Source organism: Crinia signifera, chromosome 5 (assembly GCF_055691185.1).
Source record: "Crinia signifera chromosome 5, ASM5569118v1, whole genome shotgun sequence".
Classification (NCBI taxonomy): Eukaryota; Metazoa; Chordata; class Amphibia; order Anura; family Myobatrachidae; genus Crinia; species Crinia signifera.
The window spans coordinates 113960588-113978697 of record NC_139221.1 but is presented as its reverse complement, the minus strand read 5'-3'; the positions used below and the strand labels follow the sequence as shown (position 1 = coordinate 113978697).

General features: G+C 42.6%; 1 protein-coding gene across 2 annotated transcripts in view; it reads left to right on the top strand.

The window, feature by feature from the left end:
* Positions 1-18110, top strand: part of CAP2 (cyclase associated actin cytoskeleton regulatory protein 2) — a 119991-nt gene that overhangs the window by 73250 nt on the left and 28631 nt on the right. For both annotated transcript variants that reach the window (XM_083187874.1, XM_083187873.1), the window contains 3 exons: positions 6506-6649; positions 7241-7326; positions 15643-15748. In XM_083187874.1, coding sequence (XP_083044000.1) covers positions 6506-6649; positions 7241-7326; positions 15643-15748 — 336 coding nt within the window. The remainder of the gene's footprint in view (positions 1-6505; positions 6650-7240; positions 7327-15642; positions 15749-18110) is intronic.

Here is an 18110-nt window from a genome sequence, read left to right as displayed (position 1 = left end):
ATTGCAGATTTTCGTCTGGCTTAAAATTCCGCTTATAATTGAATACCCCCCGGCTGGGGCAGCTGAGATGTGTCATCTAATGTAAAGAAGTATTGCAACAAATAATCCTGCCAGGGGTTAAATGCTCCATGCCAGGGGTTGCATACTTGTTGCCATGAGTGATTATCTCTCCTCTTCCCTCTCTCCCCACTGTTAACATACATGGGCAGAGTGTTAGACATTCACCTGGCTGCTGCTATATTAGATCAGGTCTGTGGCACCGCTATTTCAAAGCTCAAGGCGGGTTGCGAGCCAATCAGAGCTTGTGGTTTGGCATCCAATCAGGAGTGGGAGTGGTAGCTCCTGATTGGCTGTAGGACTTCAAGCTCCGATTGGCTTGTGAGCCGCCTTGAGTTTTGAAATGGCAGCTTTTGAATAATAAAACTTAAAATACAGTGGGTGAGATTTAATAGGATGAGAGATTCAGAAAGTGAGAGATTTTTTAAAGCGGCAATCATTTACACTGCAAAATCAGTTTGATTTTGCAGTGTAAATGATTGCTGCTTTAAAAAAAACTGGAGATTTCTTACCAAATCTCTCACTTTCTGAATCTCTCATCCTATTAAATCTCACCCAGTATGTCCTTATTGTCTTAGAAATTTATTTGAGATAGTTACATTTCTGCAATTGGTATTTTAAAAAAATATTAATTGTGTTAAATCACAGAGGTTTGGTAAACTTTACATATAAAGTAAAAGAACAATAATTGTAATAATGATAGTTAAAAGAGATGATTACTAGAGCATACAGGATGGTGCAAATGTAATGCTGCCCATACACTTGTGAGATATTGCATGCAATCATTCAAATTCGACCACATCTGTTCAATAAATCGAATGATTGTATGCACATTTTGTGTACCATTCGATGCAATGCGTGGGCACGCCGGTCGAATCTCGCGCCTCATGGTCTTATGCTCTGCACATAATATTTATCGATTGGACATGCGGTCGAATGCTGTTTTGTGTGAGTTAGATTTTTCTAAATGTAATGTTTGATTCCTGAAGATTTCTATGACTGGAGAGGAGGCTGGAAGCACGCTGCTGGGCTCCCAAGCTTTAGAGGAGAAGGTAGGCAGTCTACACCACTGGCCACCAATGATTATTATACTAAACCACCACTGTACACCATAATATTCTTGCCCACAAAATGCTGCCTCATTGCAAGTTGCTGGCAGCACCCTGTGCGCCATTATGCAGGCCCATGCGTACACCATTTGCTGCCCTACTGCCCACCATTATGCTGCCCCACTGCACACCATTATGCTGCAGCACCCTGCATAGCATTATTTTGCCCCACTGCAAGCTGCTGGTCGCACCTTGTCCACCATTATGCAGGCCCATGTGCACACCATTATGCAGGCCCAGTGCCCACCCTGTTGCAGCACCCTGTATGTCAATATATTATCAAAAACACATTTCACCAAACTGACAGAAGTAACTACAAAACAAACTTTAACAAGAATAATGCAACTAGAAAACACACTTTATATAACAACAATAATACAACTTTTCACATGTTTATTAATTTTTTTTTTTATTTCTGCAGATGACATGAGACAGCCTATAGCAACAAGCAGAAGAGGGAAGCTGCCTATAACCGCCTGGTTGGGTACTCCAGGCCAATCTACTTTGCTGCCTCGGTGACCCTGGTGCACAAGAAAATCGCCAATATATGGATATATTGTGTCTTCGTTAAAGAAAACCGCAATATCGAGGAGTCCAAGAGGTCAGGGGCCTGTGCAGACAAGGTCTACATGCCACAGCTGTGGTATTTCAAAGACCTGAACTTCCTCTTGGAGAAGTGGTCACCGAAGGAGTCCCTAGTCATGATGGCAGAGTCTGAGGAAGGAAGTCAGGATTTGGAGGAGGACAGTGGGGTAAGTTGTTTTTTTTTAAATGTTTTTATCTGATGGCTTCCATCTGTCATGCCACAGCTCCCTCCCCATTGAAAAAAGAAGTTTGGGAAATTCCAGAGACTGTCAAATTCCTCTGCTATGGCTTGCCATTCTTCCATGCTTGTAGGGAACTGTAAAAAAAAAAGAGAAAATAATTTAAAATGTTTAAAAAATAAAAATGTTTTCACTACAGTCACAAGACAGATATCAGTCGAGGAATCAAGATCACCGCAACAGGGTGCCAGGAGGGAGCCATGGAAAACTACATTTGTGGAAGACCTGCTACTATTGGAGGCACATTCACAACTGCTCCGGAAATGAAATTGATGACTTGCATCGTATGTTGTGAAAACCATGCGGAACCTTTTCCAGCAACAGCAAGTAGAGTGCCAGCACCTGGTGTCAGAGGTTTTGTATAAGACACTCACAGGCCAAGTGACACCAAGATGGAATGTTTACGGGCCACAACCTCAAGCTCCTGCTCCTCATGTCCCTTCTACCAACAGCTCACCACCTACCACCTACCCTTCCACCAGTACCCATCCTCATCAGCAGCCCATCTACCATTCTGGTTATGCACAATCACAGGCCTACACTTACCAACCTCCTCCTCAGACCTCTCCTCAAAACAACCACCCTGCCCGTTACCGTCAACACCCAACCCCATCCACCCTTCCACCACTGTCCAGTCTCCTCCTCAATTCCAATATTCAGCTACTCTCCCCAAGCCAGTCACACATCCACCGTCCCCTCTGCAATTTACACCTCAAGTCTTTTAAATGTAGGGTGATTTTAATAATGTCTACAGCATCAGAATTTTAAGATCCATATTTAAAGTTACATATTTGTAAAGTTTGTAAGAGTTTGGCCATGTTGGTCATATATTTAACCAAAGCAAATTAATTTTAAGATATCTATTTTTGGATTCACAAAGGTATGCATGCCCTGATATATATGGCAGCAGATGTGCTGCATTCTGCTACTATGGCGTTGAGTGTCCACTCTTTCAGGTGGACAATGCCTACATGCAGCGAGGGACAGGTTGATGGTATTGGGGACCCATCTTCCCACCCCAAGCTGTATGTGTGTATTGTGCCTCTGAAAGCATGGTCACTCAACGCCATAGTGGCACAATGCACCACATCTGTTGGTATTTTGAATTGATGTTGCACTTGGTATATATTGCGATAGATCTGCTGCACTGTGATATATGGCATTTCAGTGAAATCGCTTTCCGGTGGACAATGTAAACATGCAGCAAGGGACAGGTAGATGGTGTCAGAGAACCATCTTCCTTCCCCAAGCTGCATGTGTGCATTGCACCCATGTCTGCGGGCCACTCAATGTCATAGTAGCAGAATGTACCACATCTGTTGTTATATTGTTTGCAAAAGTTCAGCCATGTTGGCAACATATTTATAAGAAAGTGATGTTTTTTTTAAAAAACAATTCTACAAAATGCAGTTTTAAAATAAAACATTTTGTTAAAATGGCAAGCAATGTGTGGTTTAATTTTCTTACATTTTCTTCGATGCAATACTTGTACTGAAGCACCTTGATAAGGACCTTGCAGTTTACAGGGATGATGTGTCCCAAAACCTGCGCAGAGATGCCTATCCTGTACTTGAGGTCCTCAAACGACTTTCCAGGAACCAGGTACCGCGAGCTAGCCAAGGGCCTCTCCTGAGCAGAGATAGGAACCTGTCATCTGGTCTCCCATTTCTTAATATAGGGGGTTACCAGACCCAGCAACTCCTGGAAGATGTCGTCATCCATACGCAGGAAGTTCCGGAAATCTTTAGGATTATTTTCAACTATATGAGCCAGGAGGGGCATGTAGGAGCGATTAGGCCTTTGCAGTAACCAGGCCCTCATCCAGCAACACCTCTCTCTCCTCCTGAGCCGTGCTCTCTCCCTATCTCCCCTCACCTTGAGCACAGTGTAGCATATCAGAGCCTGATAGCGAGCAGAATCCATCTTGACACACAGCAGAATAGAAGCACTTTGTAATGCCAGGCAGAACAAAGCAATGTGGAACGAGCAGGTATAAACCAAACTTCTCTAGTCACAAAGCAAACAGGAGTGCAGGGATTTTAAAATGGCTATCTGTTTATACATCCCCCAGATGACCCAGCTGACCCAGCCCTCTATTTAAATTTTTCAAGATCTGTTCGATAATATTGTGTGTTGTTTTTTTTTTACAGCATTCGGTGCAATCGCATTCGATAATGCGATCACGCTCAATATTTTTTATCGCATTTAAATGCATTTTCGATGCGATTTATCGAAAGGAGAGCTTCAAGGGAAATCGTTAAATGCAATCACACAAGTGCATGGGTAGCATAAATGGGAAATAGTTGTGGCTTTTTTCTAATGACATCTTCATTAAGGAGATCTTAGTAAATCAATTGTGTTCTAAGAAGCGAACCTAAAACAGGAAGTATCTTGTCTAGCTATGAAGCTCCTGGAAGCTCTCTGGTATCCAGCCAGTTTAATGGTAAACCCCATGAACTTTCAGACTTAGAATAAATGCCCTGTTATTACAAGAGCCCTGGATGTGGTCTCTCTAAATCTGCACAAAGTCTACCTTGCCTTTGATGATGAAGTGCTGCTGTTTATAGACCTTAAAGAAATAGTTACTATCTATATCTGGACTTTATCATAATCAGCCAGTTAATCCATTATTAACCAGTTTATTCTGGCCTACTGTAAAATGTCATCTACTGTATGACACTTTGTTTTCACGCCAGTACTTTAACTCCTGAAAAATCTGCAGCCGGTATGCATGTTATTCTTAGTGGTTTTAGTGTAGCATGGCATTGGATTTATACCATCAAATAGTAATGGGGTGGTAGATTTATACATTTTACTAATAAAATTAAATGTTTTTGCTTAGAAATTAGTTATAGTGGTCCTCTCTAAGAAAGAAGTTGACAGGGAACATAAAGGTACACACCTCGTGAAAACATTAAGGTAAGACATAATGAGACTAGGTGCACAGAGAGAGTGTTGGAAAAATCTATAGAGGCGCATTATTGTAAAGTGTAATGACACGACATCAGCTGCTCAACTTACTACCATGTTACTACAATCACTTATGTGTTCTCTTAAAATACTGCCTGGCACTTGAATGAAGAGAAGGGACATGCCCAGCATGTATAACCTTACAGTCCACTTTTAACCATCAGGTTTTTTTTATAGCAGAAAAATGGTGTAAAAAAAAAAAAAAAGTGTAATAACCTACAACTTGCTATATACTATTTGATCATTGTAGTCACTTAAATACAGGGGTCGGAGATATCTGCTTTATACCACATACTACTTGGACTTATGAATATCTTGTACTTTATTGTAACTTACTATGTCCTCCTTAACAGAATAATAAGTATAATTGAAAGATAATGCTTTTTTGTTTATAGTCCTGTATTGCATGATATAATGATGGGACTGAAGGAGCATTGTGATGAACTTCACTACATGCAGGGCCACCTCTAATATTAGACAACTTTAGGCAGCTTCCTAGGGCACTGGATTCCGGAGGAGAGCCACCGAGTCTGCACAAAATTAAGAATGTGTATGAGGAAGACATCCCTGTTGTACTTCTAAGATTCCACCGCCACACACACTTAAAAATGGCTATCAGCGGCAGTGTGGGATTGTTCAGAAGGCAGTGGTTTGAGGTTTTGCCTTGGGTGTTGTGAAGCCTTACAGCATTCCTGACTACATGAGTTACTTTTGTATCTTCTGAGATGTTGGGGAAGTATACCTGAGAATGTTCTGTCATTCTGTCCATTTGACGTGGTTGTGTAACCTAGCACAGCAAGGGACAAAGTATGGGCCATCACTAAATGTTCACAGAGAGGTACACTGACAACTAACACAATCTACATACATATATAGGTTAACTATACAAACAAGGGGAGGTTGAAGGTGTAGGAGAAGTGGAGGGTAGGTTAGAGCAACTCCCTGTGGCTTGTAGAAGCAAGCAATGATGGTTAGTATATGGGGGGCAAGTTGAAAGCAGACCAGCACTGAACGAGCCGATATCCACTGTGCCGACACCCAAAATCAGATTCACTGCTGGAGAAAGTGGAGTCAGCAAACAAGGCACACTGGTGACTGGAACAATGCTAGGAGGAGAGAACAAGGGAAGAAGGCCCTACCATGATTGCTTACCATCTAAAAGGAAGTGGTGTAACCAGGAAGGTGAACGGGGAGAGTAAAGAGTAGCTGGTAGGTCAGGAGAGCTCAGTAACAAGGAGGCCTAATGGGCTTTATGAAGGTAAGGAGACTGCGATAGATCAAGAGAATGATAGTAGACAGACAGGTATGATAAAACCCAGCATACAGGAGGAAGGGTAGGTGACCGCATGTACTTCCATCAGGCAACGCATAGTCTGCTCTTATGCAAAAACTGTAATCTAGCAGTGCAAATGTAGGCGCACTTGCACATCTCGAGGTACATGACACCAGCATAATGTATTCAACACTCTTCTCAGCTGCATGTGTCCAGTGATAAATCAAAGCCTTGTGCTCTCTTACTCTAGCTATATATATTTTCTTGTACAGGATGAGGTGGCATTAATCTTGAAACCCATATCAGAAAAGATTTTGGAAATACAGACATTCCGAGAGAAAAACCGGGGAAGCCAAATGTTCAACCATCTGTCTGCAATCAGTGAAAGTATTCCAGCAGTCGGTTGGATTGCAGTGGTGAGATGCTTTGTCTGTTTGTATTGTATATTTTGCCAATTTTGCCAATCCATGTGCAAGTTACACATCAACTAGTTACAAACAATCAGATGCTATTCTACTTCACATATTGCTCTTTAAAAAAGTGATGCTGTCATTTTGGGCACATCAGAAAGTGACTTTGTAATTATACATTACTACCGTAACTGGTTATTTACAATGACTTTTGGATCTAGCTATGGGCTTTATTTTCAGTGATTGTTATTTGGCAGCTACAATACATACTATTATTTGAAGATTCAAACCAGATTCTTTCAAAACATTATTAGAACCACCAATAAGGTCAATAAGATCATATTGCATATATATATATATCAATTTGACAAGCAAATTATATAGAGATGAATACCAATATTTTAATTGCTCAGGAATATATAAGCATGTCACAGTATTGCATCTTACATTTTTGTCTATTAAATGTAAGGCTCTGATATAGTTGTTATTATCATCATTATTATTATTATTGTGTGCTCTCGTTCACTTGCTTTATTACAGTGTCAATCTTTACTCTGGGTTTTGACATTTGATTAATGAACCTTGTCTTACATTTAGTCCCCTGCTCCGGGTCCCTATGTGAAGGAGATGGCCGATGCTGCTACTTTTTACACAAACAGGGTATTGAAGGATTACAAAAACACGTATGTATGCTTAAGATGTTTATGTTTCTGTTTTACTTTTATGGGGCCTACACATGGGGTGATTTCAGGCCATTTTCTAAGTGATCTGACTAGATCACTTAGAAAATTACCCTACATCGCTTCGTGTGTAGGGGCCATAGCAATGCACGGCCCGCGCGTTGCTATCACCGGGCGATTAATATCCTGCATGAAAGATAAATCTAGTCACATCGAGGACACTGGCCCTGACAGATCACTCAGCACACAGTGCTGACACATTGCTGTGCAGCGCTGTGTGCTGAGCAATCTTGCTGACTGAGCTTGCATCACTCGGATCGCTCAGCACAGTCGTGCAGCACCCGTGTGTAGGACCCCTAAGACAAAATATGTAGAGTTGGGAATAAAATGAGAATTTGCACATGTTACAGAGCTGGCTGAATCATAAGCTGTGTCCAGGTCTACAAGGGTCTACAGTTGTACACCAGGGGAACCAACTGTACAGTATGTGTACGTGTGATTGACGCCAGTAATATATGCACCTGCTTTACTCCATGAGGTGTGACCTCAGGGTGATAGGTGTAAATGCTATAGTAGTTACATTATATAATAACTTTAATGAGGCATTAGTTTTGCTAACAGACATTTTAATTGTGCACACTTAAACCCCCTTACCGTGGATGCTTGAGACCCAATTGTTTTTGCACACAATACAGTAAGTCAGCCATCCAGTGAGATGCAGTTATCCTGGGGTCCCACAAAGAGCTTCTACACATCATGGAGCCTCCAGAGCACCTTCAATTATGGTTTATTAGTCACCCCCACTCCGACTCCTGATGCTGCCTATGATACTGCCCACGGCTCTGCCCAGCACCTGATGTGCAGAAGGTCCCTCTAGCGAGAGGGATCTAGCAACAATCCTGCAGAGTGCAAGCCAGTCACTATTTGGGGGATATAAATTACTTAATATAGGAGATGTATAGCACCAGCTGCGGAATGAATGTGTCAGTTCAGCCATCTACAGTATTTATATGTTCTCTTGAGCAGGAGTATACAGCAAGCATCTCTCCAGATGCTGAGGGACTACTTATCTCAGCATGCCCTGCCAAAGTTTTGCAATTAAGGCATGCTAAAATTATGGCGGTGTATTCTAATATTTGTAGCTCCACAACAGCTAGAAGGCCGCATGTTTACTTTTCCTGCTCTAGCGCGTTACAAATAGTCACACATCGCACTTTCTCTATAATAGTGGGTCTCAACTCCAACTCTCAGGTTTTCCCAACATAATTTTTGACATTTTAGGGATAATTACTGATTCAGCAAAGTAGATAACTTTCCTCTGCATGAATAAGGGAATCTAGAAACATAATGGGCGAAATATAATAGGGTGTGATTTTTGGACGAGTTCCAAACTCGCCAGAAATCGCACCTTTAAAAATCGCGTTTTTTGCCGCGAATTCGCATATGTAATGAGATGCGAATTAGCGGCAAAAAATGCGATTTGCCGCGATTTCGGGCGATTTTTAGTCATGAAAATGTGCGCATTTTCAGTCATGAAAATGTGCGCATTTTCATAAATGCGATTTTGTGCAAAAAAAAAAAAGTTTAAAAAAAAAGGCGTGGGGTCCCCGCTCCTAAGCATAACCAGCCCCGGGCTCATTGAGCCGGACCTGGTTCCAAAAATACGGGGGGGACAAAAAGCATAGGGGTCCCCCGTATTTCTGAAACCAGCCCCGGACTCTTGGACCGGTCCTGGTTCCAAAAATACGGGGGACAAAAAATCTGGGGGTCCCCCGTATTTTGAAACCAGCACCGGGCTCCAACAGCCCACGGTGTCATGCCACAGCCGGGGGACACTTTTTATACAAGGTCCCCCGGCCAAAACATGAGCACCGTGGCTGGTCAGCCTTGGACGGGGTACCTGGAGGAGTGGGGACCCCCCCAATAAAGGGGTCCCCCCCCCCAGGCTTCACCCGTCCAGGGCTGAAGCCCGGGGCTGTCACCGGCGTCCGTGGCCAGTGGACGCCGGCCTGATAGGGTTAAATCGATCATACATATCATTACATTGCTTTATACCGGAGAACTACAAGTGCCAGCAGACCTCCCCCGCATGCTGGGACTTGGAGAACCACAAGTCCCAGCATGCGGGGCATTAATGGGCCCGCTGGGACTTGTAGTCCACCTGTAAAAAGAATGTTTATAAAAAACACACACACAGAGAAGTAAAAGTTTATTACACACACACACACCTCACTTTTACACCAGCGTTACTTACCATTCCTGGATCCAGCGCTGGTCTGGCTGCTTCACAGCCGGCTCCCCCCGCACTGACAGGCAGCGGGGAGAACCGGCTTTCTCTGTTGCCTCTAACAGCTTCTGTAGCGCTGTCCGAATGCTACAGAGGCTGAGAGCGCGATTGGCCGATACCTCTCCATGGAGACGCATAGCTCAGCCAATCAGGACTGAGCTATGCGTCTCCATGGAGACGTATCGGCCAATCGCGCTCTCAGCCTCTGTAGCGCTGGAACAGCGCTACAGAAGCTGTTAGAGGCAACGGAGAAAGCCGGTTCTCCCCGCTGCCTGTCAGTGCGGGGGGAGCCGGCTGTAAAGCAGCCAGACCAGCACTGGATCCAGGAATGGTAAGTAACGCTGGTGTAAAAGTGAGGTGTGTGTGTGTAATAAACTTTTACTTCTCTCTGTGTTTTTTATAAACATTCTTTTTACAGGTGGACTACAAGTCCCAGCGGGCCCATTAATGCCCCGCATGCTGGGACTTGTGGTTCTCCAAGTCCCAGCATGCGGGGGAGGTCTGCTGGCACTTGTAGTTCTCCGGTATAAAGCAATGTAATGATATGTATGATCGATTTAACCCTATCAGGCCGGCGTCCACTGGCCACGGACGCCGGTGACAGCCCCGGGCTTCAGCCCTGGACGGGTGAAGCCTGGGGGGGGGGGACCCCTTTATTGGGGGGGTCCCCACTCCTCCAGGTACCCCGTCCAAGGCTGACCAGCCACGGTGCTCATGTTTTGGCCGGGGGACCTTGTATAAAAAGTGTCCCCCGGCTGTGGCATGACACTGCGGGCTGTTGGAGCCCGGTGGTGGTTTCAAAATACGGGGGAACCCCAGATTTTTTGTCCCCCGTATTTTTGGAACCAGGACCGGTCCAAGAGTCCGGGGCTGGTTTCAGAAATACGGGGGACCCCTATGCTTTTTGTCCCCCCGTATTTTTGGAATCAGGTCCGGCTCAATGAGCCCGGGGCTGGTTATGCTTAGGAGGGGGGACCCTACGCCGTTTTTTTTTTATAAAAACACTTTTACACATTTTTATTAACAGGACCATGCACAGATCTCAATGATCTGTGCATGGTTCTGTCAAATTCGCCTGTCAGAACCTGGTCTATTTTTTTTGCGATTTTTGGTAACATTTACCAAAAATCACACCCTATTACATTTGCGAGTTGTATACTTTATAATGGGAAAACATCTGGATGCGAATTGAAATGTGACTAAAAATCGCACTTCTAAAAGTGCGATTTCGCGGTAAAAAGTATTAAATGTGCAATTTTCGGAAAATGTGCGATTTCGGCCGTTTTTGACCCAAAATCGCACATGTCCAAAAATCACACCCTATTACATTTCGCCCAATGTGTCGGGGGTACATCAGGACTGTTGTTGAAAACCAATTCTTACGACTAATTAAAGCTACTATCTTATTGGTTGCTGTGGCCTGGGGTAAATCTGTAATATTTATGACATAATAAGCAGTACATTTTATAGTGTATGTGGGTTTTAGGTAACCCAACTGTACTTCTAGGCATTGAAATGAATGAGTGTGTGTGTGTGTGTGTGTGTGTGTGTGTGTGAGAAGGGGCTTGGATGCTTTGTACAAGCCCCTTCACACACACATATACTGTACTCCTACATATCAATACCAAGGAGCCGCAACCACTTCCCCAAGAAGGATTGATCATCTTGCTAGAATGGAACTTCTGCATAGTGCCTGGATTTACTGGGGAGGAGATCATGGCAGACAAAGCTTTTTAACTTCTTTGACTTTATGTCTGAAGTAAAAGATCAATGGGGGCCCTAGATGTTGCTTATCTAGTCTTTAGTAAATCTTTTGACACAATCCTACATTGCAGAATGCTAAACAAACTGAAAGCTTGGGATTACAATCTAATTTAATTCCCACGGTACATTACAGCTGGTGAAAAGGGAGATAGCTTTAGTCTTTAATACCCGGTGATATTTAATTACACTACCTTTTTACCTAATAACCTTGTTAACACCTGTAGTCTACCCATGTATACTTACACACTAGGGTTAATTAAAAAAAATAAAAAATAAAGTAAGATATTCGCCAGTCTGGTGGTCTCTGTGGCTCCTGATGTTCTCCCCTACATCTTTACATTGGGAGCAAAGGTGGTTACTGGGAGTTGTAGTTCTCTAGCTGTTGACCCAGGGGAAGGGTGGGGTAACACACACACACGGGGAGGGGGAATCATACACAGAGTTAGGGGCTGTTTCAGCTATGATCTCAGGGTGAATTTGCAGGGCTAGCAATTATCATGCTCTCCGTCCACAGTGTGCATGCGCCAGCCCTTCGTACAGCCACAGCCATCAACAGTCAGTGATTGCAGGCCGTATGCTGGCTGATTGGCAGCAGGCCGGCATTTGTTGGCGGCACCCGTGCTGTTGGGAGGATGACAGCAGCGACACTAATCTCTCCACAGCTATAGCAGTGCTGAGTAATGGGCCCCATACATCAGCAATTAATTGTGACAATCCTGAGATCTGGAGATGATTGCCACGATTAATTTTAGATGTGTGGGCTCCCCCTTTTGGCAATCCCAATCAAAAATTTATAGAAATCGCCAATCGATTTCTTAATCAGATTTTTAAACATGCTTAATAATCTGGTATTATCTGCAGATCTTTTTTTATATGTGTGGGCATTCCCAATTCATCTATTACATTATGAACAGCTGAAATGACAATCGATTGGGTAATTTCCAGATATGAAGATGCAATCTTTAGATGGAAAAATCTGTCGATCACTAAAATAAATCTGTAATGTGTGGGCAAGTCAAATAGATTGTAGAATCCATTTATCTGGCCAAAAAATTAGTGGATCTGGAAATCCATTAATTGTGATTGCTGATGTATGGGGCCCATAAGCCAAGTCATTTCAGCTGTTCATAATGTAAATAGATGAAGAAGACGAATTGGGAATGCCCACACATATAAAAAAGATCCGCAGATAATACCAGATTATTAAGCATGTTTAAAAATCTGATTAAGCAATCGATTGGTGATCCTTATTCATTTTTTAATTGGGATTGCCAAAAGGGGGAGCCCACACATCTAAAATTATTTGTGGCAATCATCTCCAGATCTCAGGATTGTCACAATTAATTGCTGATGTATGGGGCCTATTACATGGCGCTGCACACAGTGGGGGGGATTCTTTACAGTGGTGAATGATTACGAAAGGATTTCCCTATTTTCGCAGCCGTGCACAGGGGCCACTTAGACGGGGAGGGGGCTAACTGATCTTAAAAAGTTGCAGCCCTGTGATCAGGTCTAAATGGGACCCTTCGACAAACAGATAGTCGTGCACACACACTCATATTCTGAGACTGCAGAAGAATATACTGCTTTAGAAGGAGAGTAACTACTGACTAATTAACCTACAGTAATTGGAAACTTCCAAATGCTTAATTAGTCATCAGGGGGAGTTCTGCAAGGCAGCCAGAGCACGTACTAGTGATGTTTCCTAAAAATAAAGATATGAGTAAAAGCCAGACTTGCTCTGGCAGTGAGGGAAAAACATGACACTGGGATTTGCCACTCTCAGATGAATTTCCCCTGTATGTTTCTTTGTAACCTGAAAAGTATTGTGTGAATAAATCAACAAGTACAGTACAGATGCACATTAGTTACATCTTGGGACAATCCACAAATGATCTTGGTATATATATTGCAGCTTCAGAGAGGACCCAATTTGTTTATAATCAACATAGAAGCAGGTTATGTTGTTCTTTTGAATTTTCATTATTAGGCCCTTTTACCATACGATCGCAATTGCAATATGATCTGGGTGGGATCTACCTCCGAGGATCACATTGCAATATGCTCTCCTATCGTCTGGATATAACACTGCCTGTCCCAGAAAACTGCTCATACGGGTGCTGGGGGGTCTGCACATGCACGGTTAGCTCTGACCCTCGGCCGGCCCATGCTGACGTAATGCCCCGCTGGCAGTGCATCTGTCTAGACTACAATGGCTACCGCCATCTGAGAATGGCAGTGGCCCCGGTACCCTATGTAGTGCCCGATGTTGATACATTGGACTGCATCATATCCCCCATAAAAACCTATGTGGTCCTGATTCCTGCTATGGTCCCTCCTACATAAATTTGGGGGACCCTTAATATTTGGGCTAATCCCCAAATATGTGTGTATTTGGGGAATTAGCCATAAATATGCAATAGTAAATAGGCCCTTATATAAGTAAGGAAAAAGCTTTTTAACTTGCTTGGACCATATTCGTAAAACAATTTCTTATACAATTTGTTTTCAAATGAAATGCCAAATAAACATTTATAACAGATATATCAGTGGTGCACGTAGGAGGAGTTTTCAAGTACACAGAAAACACACACACATACACACACATACACATTGTCGAAAAAGACAAAGGGAAGCAGCGCTGATTTTTACCGATCACATATAATTAATTTAATAACAATTTGACATATAAAATACACAATAATAAAAAGCAAAGATGAAAGATTAGATAAAACCAATTGAAATGGACCCAATTCTATAGTCACCAAATTTGGAGAGTGTTTTGTCCTGCTCTGATCTCAGAGGGTAGAAATGATGGAGTCCGTATTGGCCACTTTATGGTGTCCTGAAGATGTTTAGACTGGACTCTACTGATGGCACAGTTGGAATTAGCCGGATCGGGAGTCCTCACTACTGCGAGTGACAGGTATTCATATTGTACATGGCAAGAGACTTCCGGGGAAAGATGTTGTCCGATCAGATATTTCAGCTGGTGGGACAAGTCCTTTGGTGTAGAAAGGTGTCTCCTTGAAAAAAGAAGGATTGGGTCCAGAGGGCAAACTCCAACGCGTTTCGCAGTGCTACTGAACTCTCCAAATTTGGTGACTATAGAATTGGGTCCATTTCAATTGGTTTTATCTAATCTTTCATCTTTGCTTTTTACTATTGTGTATTTTATATGTCAAATTGTTATTAAATTAATTATATGTGATCGGTAAAAATCAGCGCTGCTTCCCTTTGTCTTTTTCTATTTTTCACCCATTTGGGAGCTGACTACTCCCTAAAGCAGCAGCTTTTTTGACAAAGCAAACTCTGGATAAGCGCTCTACACTACCCTAGGTTAGTCATTTCTCTTTTTTACATACACATTGTCCACTATGCCAATTTCTGGAGTTTCAGAGAAAAGCAGCTCAAACATTTCTCTCTGCACTTAAGGTGCGTACACACGGGGGCGATTATTGCAAATATCGCTGGAAATATGGTCGCTGAGAGACCATATTGCCAGTGATTGGAAAGTGCACCAACGATAAATCGCTGGGTGCGCGCTCCCATTTTCAGCCCCTGAATGGTCGCTGGTCGGAGGAGCATGCTCCTCTGACCAGCGACTTCCACTGCCTCTTCTCCCGGCAGTGTGACATTTTCATCTGCGACCATCTCTGGTCGCAGATGAAAACAGGACACTGAGCAATATGATTGCTGAGCAATATATTGCCAGCAGTCATATTGTCCCGTGTGTATGCACCTTTAGGGGGTGTTCTAGTTTTTGGAATGCTCCCCCTCCATGGATAAGTGAACCTGTATTTGCCATCATTATACTATACTTATAAAAAGTAAAAACAAGCGCAAATTCTGTAAATGTTTGCAGTGCTGGCATTTATGTGTTTGTGTCTGTGTGTGAATTCAAAAAGAAATCCAGGTAATTTGGTATATTCTGGAAAGCAAATAGGAATATTGTTTCCATGGCGCAGTGAGTTGTTAATGTGAACAGTACAGCGTGCTCTGCACACAAGAGCTGACACACCTACTGTATTGTGTAGTATGACTCATTATTTTATCTCATAGCCACAGAAGAGCACAATACAGGACCGTGGTAACACAAATCACAAGGATGAGATGGATTTGGATACATAGTTCTTCTTGACAATTATTGGTTCATTCCAGCATGCAGTGGTTCATTTCTTGAAATGTTCTGTTTTTCTGTACATACAGTATAATGCTTTAGATTAGTGCGTGTGGTAGATAATGCCTGTGTTTTCATTTTACTTAAGGGATGTGCGCCATGTTGACTGGGTAAAGTCATATCTGAGTATTTGGAATGAGCTGCAAGCATACATTAAGGAATATCATACTACTGGGACTACATGGGGTAATGCAGTAAGTATATTCCTATTACAAACACCTTGTTTTCCATTTTATTTGTCTGCTTTCTCTTGCTAGCTTTTTTAAGTATATAATGATTATGACCAACTGAAGTTAAACATTTTTTACATTTACGTAGATCTATAAACAGTTTTTTTTACAACATATTTATGTTGCAAAGCTACATAATGAGCATTACATTCCTGAGCTGCTCATCCTTCCATAAATCTGTCTAGCCGACCTTCATTATTCCGGGGCTGCCCAGTTGGCTCATGTGATTGGCTTAAGGGCCCCATACACTACATCGATTTGTCTGACCCTGAAGTCTCTCCATAGAACTCCCCCTGGACCTTCCCAGGAATGATTCCATACCATTTTGTACTTTTGTGCTATTTTTGCATAAGATATATCGCATGCGATTGATCAAGCCACAATATATCACATGCAATATATCTTATGGTATACAATTGTACCATAGATATAGCTGATAGGTTAGGGAGCTGGACATGCTAGTCAAACTTCCTACGATACACAAACAAACCCAACTCCATTTGCCATCCAATTCCATGCGATTCTGATAAATCAGTAGCGCAGCAATAGCAATCTAGGGGCTCCGGACCGACACTGACAGGACCGTGCATCGGATGGAAAACATACGATTTGCCACTTTACAAACGATATATCGTCCCGAAGGTCGGAATCGTATGAAACCGTAAAAAATCATTGTAGTGTATGGGGATAACAGAATTGCACTGTTTTTACAGCACAACAGATTTGCAGGTTCATAGGCTAGACAAGGACATTGACAATGATGTCACCTGTATAAATGGAATACAGTTTTTAATTAGTTCATTTTTTTTCTACTCCTAAAGCTTTACAACAAGAGGTGATAAATACAGGTTGTCACATTACATCGGTTAAGTTTGGAGCATTTGCTTATTCTTTGGATTGCATAGTGTGTATGTATGTGTTTGATCATCTTTTCTGTTATCAGATTACTGCTTAGCGGAGTTGCGTAGTCTTTCCTATGTCTTGACCGACCCTGTGGTCTCCTTTCAAAAATTAAATTGGAGCTCCAGCTAATTCTAAAGTCCTTCCCATGATCTAAATCGGTACTGACTGAAGGGCATACATATGAGTGAAGGAAGGCTTTACAAAGGAACATCTATAAAGCAGAATACATTTCTGTTTTGCTAATTGGGAATAAAACACGTTCTGCTAGGCTTGCATAATATAACAAAAGTCTACACCATTGCTTTCCTCCAACACTGAACCACTAAGAAAGGCAAGTACTATCTCTTAATTCCAAGAGGGATACTGAAAAATGTCCATATAAAAAGCTCTCCTCCTACATCTGCTAATGTTTAGTCATAGTTTTTTGAGAGTGCAGTTACTTAATATAGGTCTCGCATGAGTATCAGGACTTATGTTCATTTACTTAATATACTGTATAAAGATTTTCATGTTTTTAATAACTAAAGCTGCAAATGAGCCAACCAATCAGCAAAAGGATAACACAGTGACTATTAAATACAAAGAGAAAGAAGGAACCACATAGTATAATAAACTGTATAATTTAGGATATACAAAGGAGGCTATCATACGGTATAGGTTAATTAAGAGTATTCATTTGCGCCCAGTATTGGGGATTTGTTTGTGGCTTAAACAGCCCCCAAAAGTAGACAACTACTAACCACACATCCTTCCATTTATTAATGTATATGTCCAGTAACCTGATGTTAGAAAATCATTAATTCAGCAGGACACACTGGTCTCAGATTTACACGTCTGCCATCCATGACGTTTGATGCTTTGTCCTTTCCTCTACCACTCATCTAGGCTTTCATGCCACAGACCCACCGTATGTCATACACATAGAAGCAGGTGGACAAATACTTTTGATTTAGGACTTGGTCAGCCAAAGTCCCCAACCATGTCCATCCCCAACTAAGTCACTCTCTGGTGACCTAGATTAGCGGCGCCCTGCTCCGAGAACAGGGCAGGCACCTGTCACCAGAAAGCAGGTGGCCTCCCCCGTTGGCATGGGGATGCCCAGGGTTTTCATAGGCGCACCCAATGTTTTTGTGGGTACACACAGGAAACTCGAACACCCCCAGCACGCCTCCTCCACTCTGAATACTAGAACTCTTCAAGCTGGAAATGAGCTAGCATTCATTATACTCCATTGTATTTGTGCTGGTACACTGAAAGAAGGCTCCTCCCCCTTCATGTGGAGTGATTGTGCTCAGAAAGTTCTACATGAGGCTTCCTCATAGGCTAATCACTTCTGTGTGATGGGAGTATTCCCCAAATGCATTCTTAGCATAGAAGTGTGCCAGCATCATAGGGGCAGCAAGGGTTGTGTCGGTTGAATGTG